Raw genomic sequence first — 12,139 nt, forward strand, 5'->3', positions numbered from 1 at the left:
TAAATTTCATCTGCCATTTGGTCGCCCAGTCTTCCAAATTCCTAAAGTCTTCCTACAATATTTCACAGTCCGCATGTGTTTTAACAGCCTTGAATAGTTTTGTATCATCTGCAAATTTGATCACCTCACTCGTCGTTCTGATTTCCATATCACTTATAAACATATTAAATAGTACCGGTCCCAGTACAGATCCCTGTGGCACTCCACTGTTTACCCTCCTCCATTGAGAGAAATGACCACTTAACCCTACCCTCTGTTTTCTGTCCATTAACCAATTCCTAATCCACACCAGGACCTTGCCTCCTATCCCATGACTCTAATTTTCTCAGGAGTCTCTCATGAGGAACTTTATCAAAAGCTTTCTGAAAATCTAGATACACTACATCAACCGGCTCACCTTTATCCACATGTTTATTCATGCCTTCAAAGAAATGAAGCAAATTGGTGAGGCAAGACTTCGCCTTGGCTGAACCCATGCTGACTCTGTCCCATTAAATCATGTTTGTCTACATGTTCTGTAATTTTATTCTTTATAATAGTTTCCACTATTTTGCCCGGCACTGACGTCAGGCTTACCGGTCTATAATTTCCTGTATCACCCCTACGGATGATTTTAACGACAGGTTACATATTACTAACAGCAGTTCAGCAATTTCATGTTTGAGTTCTTTGAGTACCCTTGGATGTATGCCATCCAGTCCAGGTGATTTACTACTATTTAATTTTGCAGTGTGGTGTTGTGTTTTGCTAGGATATATTTTCCACCTATGGATTTGTAACAGTCCAACTTCTGTTTTCCCAGTAGGAGGTGTATTGATATTCTAGGGAAGTGTGTGAGGGGAAGGGGAGAGGGATAGTGTGCACTGCCCTTGGAGCTGTGAGTGGGCACCATGAGACAAACTTCCCTTGGTGCTAGCTCATTTCAGTGAAACAATCTTCACTGTCCAATAAACTGTGTTCCTATTTCCCACCACCACCAATGGAACAGTCAAACTACGCCTATGCGCACATGCTCGGTTTTTGCAGATGTGTGAAAACCAAGTGTGTGTAGCAGGAGAGAGGCTGGCATGACAGCCGTAGGAAGTAGGGAAATCACTTGTTCTGGCCACCAGAGGACATCTTCAGCTGACGGGACTCAGGTATTTATTTTTATTCTTTGGAGTTGGTGATGCAGGAGCAGAAAGCATGGGGGGGGGGGGGGAGATTGTGTGCCCACCCAAAATACTATATCTGGCTACATCACTGTATACAGTGAAGTGTACAGCTCAAGAGCTCTAGTTACTGTAATTTTCCCTTCTTCAACCCCGTCCTCAAAACACACCCAGGCAGTCTGGTATTCAGGATACCTACAATGAATATGCATGAGAGATTTGATATACAATAGAGGCAATGCATGCAAATTTATTTTATGCATATTCACTGAAGATATCTGGCTTGGTGTGTCTTGAGGACTGGATTGAAAACCTCTGCTTTACAGGGATAACTTGTCCTTTTAAAAAAGTTTATGTGGTGGTCGTGAAAATTGATCTCCAGTTTACTTGCAGCCTTCTTTGGGCTGGATGGCCAGGGTAGAATTCCTGCACATAGGCCATATAAAGAGCTAAAATAACTTCCCCTAGTTCAGGGGTTTTCAAGATTTCCATAATGAAAATGGATGAGAGCTATCTGCATACAACGGAAGCAGTGCATGCAAATAACTCTCATGCACAATCATTGTGGAAATCTTGAAAACCTGACTGGATTGCAGCCCTTGAGAACCGTGGTTGCCTACCCCTGCCCTAGCCTGTGGCAGAATGGGGATTCTTTCGGCATCTACCCAAAAAAGCAACGCTCCTTGCTTCATCCTAATCCTAGGCCTCCCTCTTGCTTTTAAAGCACCTTGCCCTCATTCCATATATACTGTTCTAAACAGAAAAGAGCCCCTGCTTACAAAGTTAAATCCTGGCTTCCTGTAGGAAGAGTGCAAGCCATTGTCTCTTTTACTGCAGGGTAGAAACCTGCTGTTTACTCAGCTCCTCTATATTCTGGCATATGATTAGGAAAAGGAAAATGGCCTCTCTTGGTGCCTTACTCTACCAGAGAGGAGGTATCAGAGGAGACAGTTCCTCACTCTGCACTGTCATTACTGTTGTCCATTCCCTGCTTTTCTTCCGTTTCTCTTTTTGCCATTTTCCCCTTTTTCTTCCTTTTCTCCAGGTGTGCTCCTTTTGTCTCCGTAGCAGCTGTCCAGACTACATCACTCTTCAGATTTCAACCACACAGTCTGGAGATTTTGTTTTAATAGCATCAGAGATCACTTTGGCTCCTGATTGACCAATTCGATTTCCTTGCAGGCTGGAAGTTAAATAGACACATCGAAATTAACAGACCACAGCTAGATGCAGCCATATAGCACATGAAATGTAATTGCAATTCTACTGAAAAACTCAAACTCATGTTTACTATCTATGTATGAATGAATGTATAAGAAATTTTCTTGCTCTGGTAACATTTTAAATACACAACCCATTTTGTTCATAGTTAGAGGTGCCAAGTTACCCATTTCCAGGCTGAAGACTTTTTAGCTAGTCCTTGGTTTGAACTTATGCCCCGAAGCAGTGTGGGATCTCCCCTCTCTCTGGTTTCTGTTAGAAAGTAATGGTTAGTGCAGTGGACTTTGATCCTGGGGAACTGAGTTTGATTCCCACTGCAGCTCCTTGTGACTCTGGGCGAGTCACTTAACCCTCCATTGCCCCTGGTACAAAATAAACTAGCAACATTCCACTGTAGAAGCCTGCCCTTGCAGATCAGCAACACGGCCACGCGGGCTTCTGTTTCTGTGAGTCTGACGTCCTGCACATATGTGCAGGACGTCAGACTCACAGAAACAGAAGCCTGCGCCGCCGCGTTGCTGATCTGCAAGGGCAGTTTGCTACATAGAATGTTGCTAGTGGAGGAGTAGCCTAGTGGTTAGTGCAGTGGATTTTGGTCCTGAGGAACTGAGTTCAATTCTCACTGCAGCTCCTTGTGACTCTGAGCAAGTCACTTAACCCTCCATTGCCCCTGGCACAAAATAAGTACCTGAATATATGTAAACCGCTTTGAATGTAGTTGAAAAAACCTCAGAAAGGCGGTATATCAAGTCCCATTTCCCTTTAATAGTAAGCCAGATTATATCCCTAATACTATTTGTATCAACCATGTAGAATATAAACTATCCATTGTTATTAAGAGCCTGGGAATTCAGGTTGACATGGAGGTGCAGGTTGCCCCGTTGATAAAGAAGTGTTTCTTTTTATTGAGGAAATTGCACTGTGTTTGAAAATTCTTCGAGGTAGATCAATTTAACCTTGGTGTTTACAAAGCCGCGGTAGTGGCTGCCATGCGGCTTTGCCAAACAGCCCATTTGTCGGCAGTACTGCAACACCAGCCACTAGCACGGCTTTGTAAACAGGAGTCTAAGTGTTTAACACAGGTGCTTTTACTCTCGCAGCTTGATTATTGTAATCTGGTATATTTGGACTGCACTAAAGGTCAAGAAACTGCAGACCATGCAAAACACAGCTGTATGCCTAATTTTCGGTCTATCTAAATATGACAGCATTTTCTCTTTTTATCTTAAATTACACTGACCGCCAATTGAAGCTAGGGTTCTTTTTAAACTGGTATCAAGTTTTCAGGATATCCACAATGAACATGCATGACATTGATTTGCATACACTGCCTCCTTTATATGCAAATCTCTTTCCTGCATATTCATTGTGGATATCCTGGAAACCTGGCTGGCAAGGGGGTACTTCAGGACCGACTTGAGAAACACTGACCTAGACCAAGGAGGTTTGATTGACAGGAGACAATGTCACACGACAAGGCTGAAGCCATCTACACCCAAGGTGGTTTAATTGTTTCCCTACCACGCAGCTGCCATCTTGATACACTCAAAATACATTACTTTGTATGGAGGCAAGCTACACCTATTGGCTTCAGGCCAGATAATGGGCCGAGCACGCTTCCACCGTCTCCTGTCAATTAAACCTCCTTGGTCTAGACTGAGGTGCCAATTTACAGAATTGCCCTGTGCATTTTCTTTTTTCTAATAAGAATGTCTTAGTATTTACTGTGTAAGGGCCCAATAAATTCTATATTCAGGGTTTGTTGTTTAACATCTCTCTAGCTTGTATCTCCTTTGAAGCATATTTTATGCATCTTTCTTCTGAGACTGCTGAACAGCTGCCTTAACAGCAATAACAAATAGCCAAATAAATCCATAAAGATCGGGTTCATTATGCTATGGCAATGCCAGACAGCACAGGCTTGCAAAGAACAGACCAATTTATATGCTGTCCCCCAAGTGTGTCATCCCTTTTCCCAGCCATGTTTCTGATTCTGATATGGCAATTAGGCTCTTACTTGATATGCGTGAGGCTGTGGTTGCCTGTTAGAACAGTGGCAATACAGATTGCTCCATCCATACCCAGTGAGTTCTCCTGAAGACTGCAGAGATATGGAAAGAAACTGTATTAAGAGCACAACATTGGAAAGGAGGGAAGAATACAGCTACCTGCTATTAAAATAAGAGGTCTGAGTAAGCTTCTACTGAATTATGGCAACATGCAATAATTTTAATAAGAATAGTAAGAAAAATGTTCTTTATGATCTGGGTACTAAAACTTTTACATGCATGTTAACATGCCATTTAACAGGCAGCATACTAAATTTTTGTGCACATCTGCAAACAAAAAATGCCCCCATATCTCACACACACATCTATTAGTGTACACGTTAACCCGAAAAGTATAACATGCAAACTGTGAATTACAAAATCCACTGTGCTAACCGAGCCTTAGTGAAAGGACTGCTAGAAGGTACTCTATCTCCAAAACCTCCATCAAAATTACCCCAATCTGGCTCTCCCACTTCATCAGACCCACTGATCCAGACTCTAATCAGTTTCCCTCCTTCCAAACCCCGCCCACACACACTTCCAGAAGGAATCCACACCATTCCCAGAAGCTCCTGATCTTCACCAGCAGGAGGCATATGCAAGCCACTGATGCACACTGACATGCGATACTGCTTAGCAGTGTTTTATCACTATGACGTGATGGTGGTGATGTGCAAATAAACGGCCGCATGCAGTGGTACTGGCAGAAGGGTTCTCATATATCTCCCACAGTGAAGTTTGGGACCCTCCAGAACGATAAGGATTCATTCCAGAGAGGGAGCTGAGCATCTCTAGATCAGGGACTGGGAGGGAAAGGGGAAAGAGCTTGGAGTGAGTTTGGTAAGGGGGCTTGGGCTGATAGCACAAAAGATTTCAAGATACAATGTATACGCTGACCAGTTAACACCAGCTTTGGATTAGGTATTAACTGTTATGCTTCAGTGGGTTCACTGTACACAGCAGGTGGAGGAGAAAGTACCATTCAGTCTACGGTACACCCAGTAAATCCTAATTTGTATACAGTATTCCCACATTTGCGTGCAAGTATGGTGACCCTGGCTTAGCACACTTTCTTAAGTTGGCAAATAATTAATTTGACAACTGTATACTATCAATCGTCCTTCAAAGTTACAGCCAAGCTAAACACAACCATTTACAAAGTTAAATGTAAAGTCCTCAGTTGTGCCACTCGGGCTGTAAATTAGAAGGACCCTGGTTTAGAATGCATGTTAGGTGGCCAATAAATGTTTGCTGACCCCTAGTGGTTAAAGGGCACTTTATTGCCTTCGTGAGTCCAAATGTACAGAGGTGCTGGACTACATGAGGATCCTTGAGCTGTAGTCGATTGCGTTCTTCCAGGTTTCCCAGTTGTTAGGCTACTAGTCCTTATAGCACAGGTCCCCACATTGTGGCCCAGGGGACAGACGGACTGACTGATTGACTAAATTCAGCCACAGGTTCGGTATCAGCCAAAACCTTCAAAAATGATTCCTGTCGTCCTCTAGTGTTAACTGTATTGCAAATTTTGATATTATCTGCAAAGAGACAAAACTTACCAGGCAGTTCTTCCTCAATATTGCTTATCAAATTGTTAAAAATAACCAGCCTAAGAACCAAACCTTGCAATAGTCCACAAACATGTTATGTTTGTTTTATTTGTTGTATTATGCATCTCTTTTGGAACTTGCTGAGGTCTGTTGTTGGATCAACAGGATATAAATGTTTTTAAATAAATAAAATAGATAACATCACTGCCAATTCTTGCAGTTTAATAGGGGTATAATTTTATAACTCTGTGCACATGTAAAAAGTATGAGCATACTTTCCATTGTCAAGCATCATCACATTTTCAGACTGCAGTATGCAAGTACTTCCACTTTCAAAATTACCCCATGGATTTGCTATTTACCTTGCACACATTTTCTGGATTAATTTACATGCAAATGGCTGAATTTTCTTAAATGTATGTGTAAATACAAGCCTCTCCCTAGCCCTATTCCTCAGAAACACCATCATTCAGTCCAGATAAAAGTATATTCTTGCTCAGGCTATACACATGTAAATTTACCCACACATCGTCAAGCATCCCATTTTAAATCCCCCCCACCCAGTGATCTGGTATCTCCAATCTCCATTGGTCTCTGAAGCCCCCCCCCCCTCACCTTTCAAAACTTTTTTTATGCTTGGAGCAGTGGCCAGCAACAAGAGTAGCGATGCATACGCACTGCTCACACCCTCACCACAGCCTTCACAATGACACAACTTCCTGTTGCCATACAGGTGGGAACCATCAGAGTGAAGACGTGGGAATGGCGTGAGCAGCACATAGGTATCGCCACTCTAAGATTTAAATGGGGAGGGGGGAGCTTGAGAGGCCAAGGGAGATGCTGGTTCACCAGTTAGGGAGGGAACAAGAAGCAGAGATGAAGAACCATTGGAGGAGGGAAAAAGACAAATGCTAGCCCATTGGGAGAGGGAGAGAGGAGAAATGTTGGCTGGAGGGAGGAGGAGAGAAATGCTGAATCATTAGGGAGGGAACAGAGAAGGAGAAATGCTGGACCATTAGGGAGGGAAAGGGGAGAAGGAAGGAGAAATGCTAGACCTTGAGGGAGGGAAGGGAGAAGGAGGAATGCTGGACCATTGAGGAGGGGAGAAAGAAGAAGAAATACTGGATGATTAGGGAGGGAAGGGAAAAGGAGGAATGCTGGACAATTAGGACAAGAAGGAAAGGGAGAAGGACAAATTTTGGATCATTGGGGAGGGGAAGGAGAAATGCTAGATCATTGGGGAAGGGGACGGGAAGGAAACATGCTGGATCATTGGGGAGGGGGAAGGGAAGGAGACATGCTGGATCATTTGAGAGGAGAGAGAGAGAAGGAAAAATACTGCACCATTGGAAAGGGGGTTGCTGACTGGAGGAAGAAGAAGAAAGGGATAGAGATGAGATGCTGACTAAGGGAAGAAGGAGAAGAAAGGGATGGGGAGGGGTGCTGACTATGGAGGAGAGGAGAAAGAGAGTGAGATGTTGGGCTACAAATATGGGAGGAGAGAGAGGGAAGATGTTTGGCTTCAAGAGTAGAAGTTAGAGAGAGGGAAGAATGTTGAGCTATAAGAGTTGGGGGGTGGTGAGAAGGAGAGAGTAGGTGGAGGACAATCCTGAGGTTGGGCATTGGGAAAACGTTGCTGCCACTTGATGCTGGAGCTGGGGACTTAGAAAAGAGAAGTTGTGTTTGATGTTAGGCCTGGTGATTGAGACAAGGGAGCTGGAGACTAGTGCTGGGCCTGAGACCTGGAAGAAGGTTGCTGAAAAACAGGAATGAGACAGAGATGAAAATGGGAGGGATACTGGGCTGGAGTGAAAAAAGGAGGAATAAAATCTAGCTTAAAGTAGATTTTTAAAAAGCAGATAAGAGAAATGGAGAAAAAAAGCTAAAGCAAAAGGATTGATGTTAGACAGAGTTGCAGGGAAGAAGATGGAGGAGTGACAAAATAGAAAATGGATGTGAGAAGGACTTAAGCAAAAAAAAGAGGAAGTAGTAAAAAGAGACCAACACCAACCTAACGGGAAAAATAAAATGATCAGATAAAGGTACAAAATATTTATTTTTTTAAATTTTAGAAAATGAAGTATGTCACCTTTGAAAATTTCATTGTGTTAGTTCACACAGCATCTGGCAGTGGAGAGAGGATGGAAGTGTGTTGGGGAAGAGGATGAGAGGGAGTGCATAGGCAGCAGAATGGGATAAGTCACAGGGGCCATGGCCCTACCAATTCTTTGCTCCACATAGCATCAGGGAAGGGGAAGAGAGGCAGAGACAGAGCTTGGTTTGTTTGGCTATCCCAAGTGAAAAAAAATGCTCTGACATCCCAGAGAAAGAGTGTCAGGTGGAAGGGGAAGGAAAGAGAAAGATGAGGAGAGTATATGCCAGAGTGGTTGGAGGGTAAGAGAGAGTACCAGGAGGAAAAAGAGAGGGCAGGAGGAGAAAGAGAGGGAGATAGGAAGTGAGGAGGAGAGAGATCATGGGTGGATCAAGAGGAGAGGGAGGGTAAGGACAGGGGATGGAGAGAAATGAGAGGGGAGGAAGAATTACTGAGAGAGGGGTAGAGAGGAAAGATGATTGGGAAGGGGCCAGAAGTAGAAAGAAGGAAGGAGGAAAAGGATGGTATGGAGGGAAAATTCAAGGAGGGAGGGAATGCGAAAGAGGTGACGTATGAGGGAATTATGAAACGTTGGGGAGGAAGAATGTGTGTGGAAAGGTGAGGAGTGAGTGCAGGAGGGGGAGAGGCAAATTGAAGAGTAAAGGTGGGATAAAGGGAAACACAAAGACAAGGTCAAAACAAAAGAAATGGAGAACATAAGAACATAAGAGTAGCCATACTGGGTCAGATCAATGGTCCATCTAGTCCAGTATCCTGTTTCCAAACAGTGGCCAAGCCAGGTCACAAGTACCTGGCAGAAACCCAGTTAGTAGCAACATTCCATGCTACCAATCCCAAGGTAAGAAGTGGCTTCCCCATGTCTGTCTCAATAGCAAACTATGGACTTTTCCTCCAGGAACTGGTCCAAACTTTTTTTAAACCCAGCTAACCACTGTTACTACATCTTCTGGCAAAGAGTTTCAGAGCTTAACTATTCGTTGAGTGAAAAAATATTTCCTCCTATTTGTTTTAAAAGTATGTCCATGTAACTTCCTTGAGTATCCCCTAGTCTTTATACTTTTGGAACAAGTAAAAAAATCGATATACTTCTACTCGCTCTATATCACTCAGGATTTTGTAGGCCTCAATCATATCTCCTCTCATCCATCTCTTTTCCAAACTGAAGAGTCCTAACTTCTTTAGCTTTTTCTCATATGAGAGGAGTTCCATCCCCTTTATTATTTTGGTCGCTCTTCTTTGAACCTTTTCCAATTCCGCTATATCTTTTTTGAGATACGATGACCAGAACTGAACGCAATACTGAAGGTGTGGTGGCATCATGGAGTGATACAGAGGCATTATACTATTTTCGGTTTTATTCACCATCCCTTTCCTAATAATTCCTAGCATCCTGTTTGCTTTTTTGACCACCACCACACATTTAGCAGAAGATTTCAGCATATTACCTACAACGACACCTAGATCTTTTTCTTGAGTGCTGACCCCCAAGGTGGACCCTAGCATCAGGTAACTATGATTTGAATTATTCTTTCCAATGTGCATCACTTTGCATTTGTCCACATTAAATTTCATCTGCCATTTGGATGCCCAGTCTTCCAATTTCCTAAGGTCTTCCTGCAATATTTCACAGTCCGCATGTGTTTTAACAACCTTGAATAGGCAGAAAGGTAATCAATGCCCATCTGAGGGGAGCTCCACCACTAATCTGAACTCCTTACCCCTTGCCTCCCCAAACGAATTAGGCAAACTACACCTATGCTTTTTTTGTGCAGAAAGCATTAATGCGGTCTATCGTGTGGTAAAACCCATGTTAGCTACTTAACACAGCTTAGCAGAAGGGCCCATATTGTACGCAAAATGTTGACCTGTGTTAACATATAATTTAATGTGCATTGCAGTTTTATTAACACAAATATGTGAAACTGAATAAAATCTAAGAAGGAAGTCCAAAAATTAAGTGAAATATTTTCTATACACATCCCTATATTAGACATGCAGCTTTGTGCTTCCACAGGTCTCTCAGAGGTTCCATACACCGATCTAGGTGCACTATTCCAGTAGGTGGATTCTGAGTCTCATTACTAGAAGCTCTCATGAATAATCGGGACGTAAAGTATTAATAAAGTGCAACTATGTAATATCACTAGTCTGAAAAGGGGATAGTAGGGTGCTATGATTGCCAGAGGCTTCTCTACCATTCAATGAAGTCACTGGCCTTGTAACAATGTTACTTACTTCAGAATTCGGAGGCTAGTATTTGCTTTCAGTGCACTGGCCATGGCTTTCGCTCCAGCAACACCAATGGAGTTTCCTCTTAGGCTGTGAAAAATGGGAGGTAAAAATACTCAGAACAAAATGAATAGATAAAACAACCAGCCTACTACTACTTGACATTTCTAAAGCGCTACTAGGGTTACGCAGGGCTGTACAATTTAACATAGAAGGACAGTCCCTGCTCAAAGGAGCTTACAATCTAAAGGACTGACAATGATGAAGGTGAGCAATTAAGTGGCCTTAACACACAAGCCGAAAAAGGGCAGGGACATAATTTAGGATCGACTTTGGGTTCCAAAACCTATGTTGATTTTAATCTCCGAAAGAAGAAAGTGTCTAAACTCCCCCGCTATACCACACTGACAAGGATAAGAAGTCATCTCTTCCATTAAAGTGGTACTAGATCCGGCCAAAGCAGAAGAGATTTAAAGAAAATGGGGGAAAGGAGAATAGAAAGAGTAAATCTTCTGGTTCAAATTATTTGCATCAGAGTCTTCCACTTATAGAATTACCCCCATGGAGCCCCTCCACCCAATGTAGGCAATAAATTTCTGAGAATTACAACAGGAATAGAAAAGACATGGGGGCACTCATAGCCGTGAACACTGCAATACTATAGGCCCTGCTTGATTTCTAATAACGTATGGAAAATAGCTGGTGTGGGCCAACCTGGCAGTCTATCAGGCACTTGTATCATTATTCATCTTTCTAAAATTCCAAGAATACTTACTCTAAGGTTGTCAGGCTCCTGTTGACCATCAAGGCCTCTGCCAGAGCTTTGGCACCATTCACTCCAATAGAGGCTCCCTGCAGGCTGTAAGACATTCAGTTTAACATTTAGATCAACTTTGCTTCAGATATTTAAAATATTCCTCAGTTTAGACCCAGAAGTGTCTTACTTGCAATAATTTAAAAAACAGATGGCATAAGATACAATTCAGATTTGATACTCAGATTTTATATTTAGTGCTAATGCTAGTCAGGCTTGGGATTGCCACAAACGAAAATGCATTTGGCTGTTATAGTGAGGTAGTGGCAGACAGCTCAGATGGCAGATCTTGGTGACCAAGTCAAATGGGGTATGGGGAGAAGTGTTGACCTGATTCCCTTGGTATTTGATTTGTTAGGTGGAAGGCAGAGTCAGTAGAGGGAAGAAACTGAGTCATTGTAAATTAAAGCCTCTTGAAAAGGAAACCTTGACCCTCCTCATAATCAAATCTAGGGTATTAGGTATCATTCTTGACTCATCTTTGACTTTTGAACCACAAATTAATCATCTTTGGGGAAAAAAAGCTTTTTCCAAAACTTACTTACCGCCCCCCCCCCCCCCCCCCCCCCATTTTTACAAAGCCACGCTAGCAGCTGCTGCTCGGCAATGCCAACACAGCTCATTCACTTGAATGGGTGTGTTGGTATTACCACACTGGCAGCCGCTAGCATGGCTTTGTAAAAAGGGGAGGCGGTTAGTCACTTAAGATTGGTGAGGTCTTATTTTGATCAGTCTACTTTTACTTTGCTGGTTCAGATGCTTGTTTTACCCCTTATAGATTACTATAATGTTTTGTACTTAGGACTGTCAACTAAGTTAATGGCTACGCTTCAGCTTATATAAAATATAGTGCCCGTTTGATCTTTAGGCTAAAGAAATTCGATAGGGTTACTCCCTGTTTCCAGGCATTACAATGGCTTCCCTTAAATAAAAGGGTATTATGCAAAGCAGATTGTATGTTATTTTAAGTAATATATGGGTTCAGTTTGGAAATGTTGATTCATATTTTTCAT

At 42.6% G+C, this 12,139-nt stretch overlaps 1 protein-coding gene across 1 annotated transcript in view; it reads right to left on the minus strand.

Moving 5' to 3' along the window:
- Positions 1–1,933: 1,933 nt before the first annotated feature.
- NLRC3 (NLR family CARD domain containing 3) overlaps positions 1,934–12,139 on the minus strand; it is an 81,387-nt gene continuing 71,181 nt past the window's right edge. Inside the window, exons 15-18 of the mRNA XM_030212590.1 lie at positions 11,088–11,171; positions 10,319–10,402; positions 4,390–4,473; positions 1,934–2,334 (exon numbers count right to left, since the gene is read on the minus strand). Of these exons, the coding sequence (XP_030068450.1) occupies positions 2,244–2,334; positions 4,390–4,473; positions 10,319–10,402; positions 11,088–11,171 (343 nt within the window). The 3' untranslated portion in view covers positions 1,934–2,243. The remainder of the gene's footprint in view (positions 2,335–4,389; positions 4,474–10,318; positions 10,403–11,087; positions 11,172–12,139) is intronic.

The sequence above is a fragment of the Microcaecilia unicolor genome, chromosome 8 (genome assembly GCF_901765095.1).
Source record: "Microcaecilia unicolor chromosome 8, aMicUni1.1, whole genome shotgun sequence".
Lineage (NCBI taxonomy): Eukaryota > Metazoa > Chordata > Amphibia > Gymnophiona > Siphonopidae > Microcaecilia > Microcaecilia unicolor.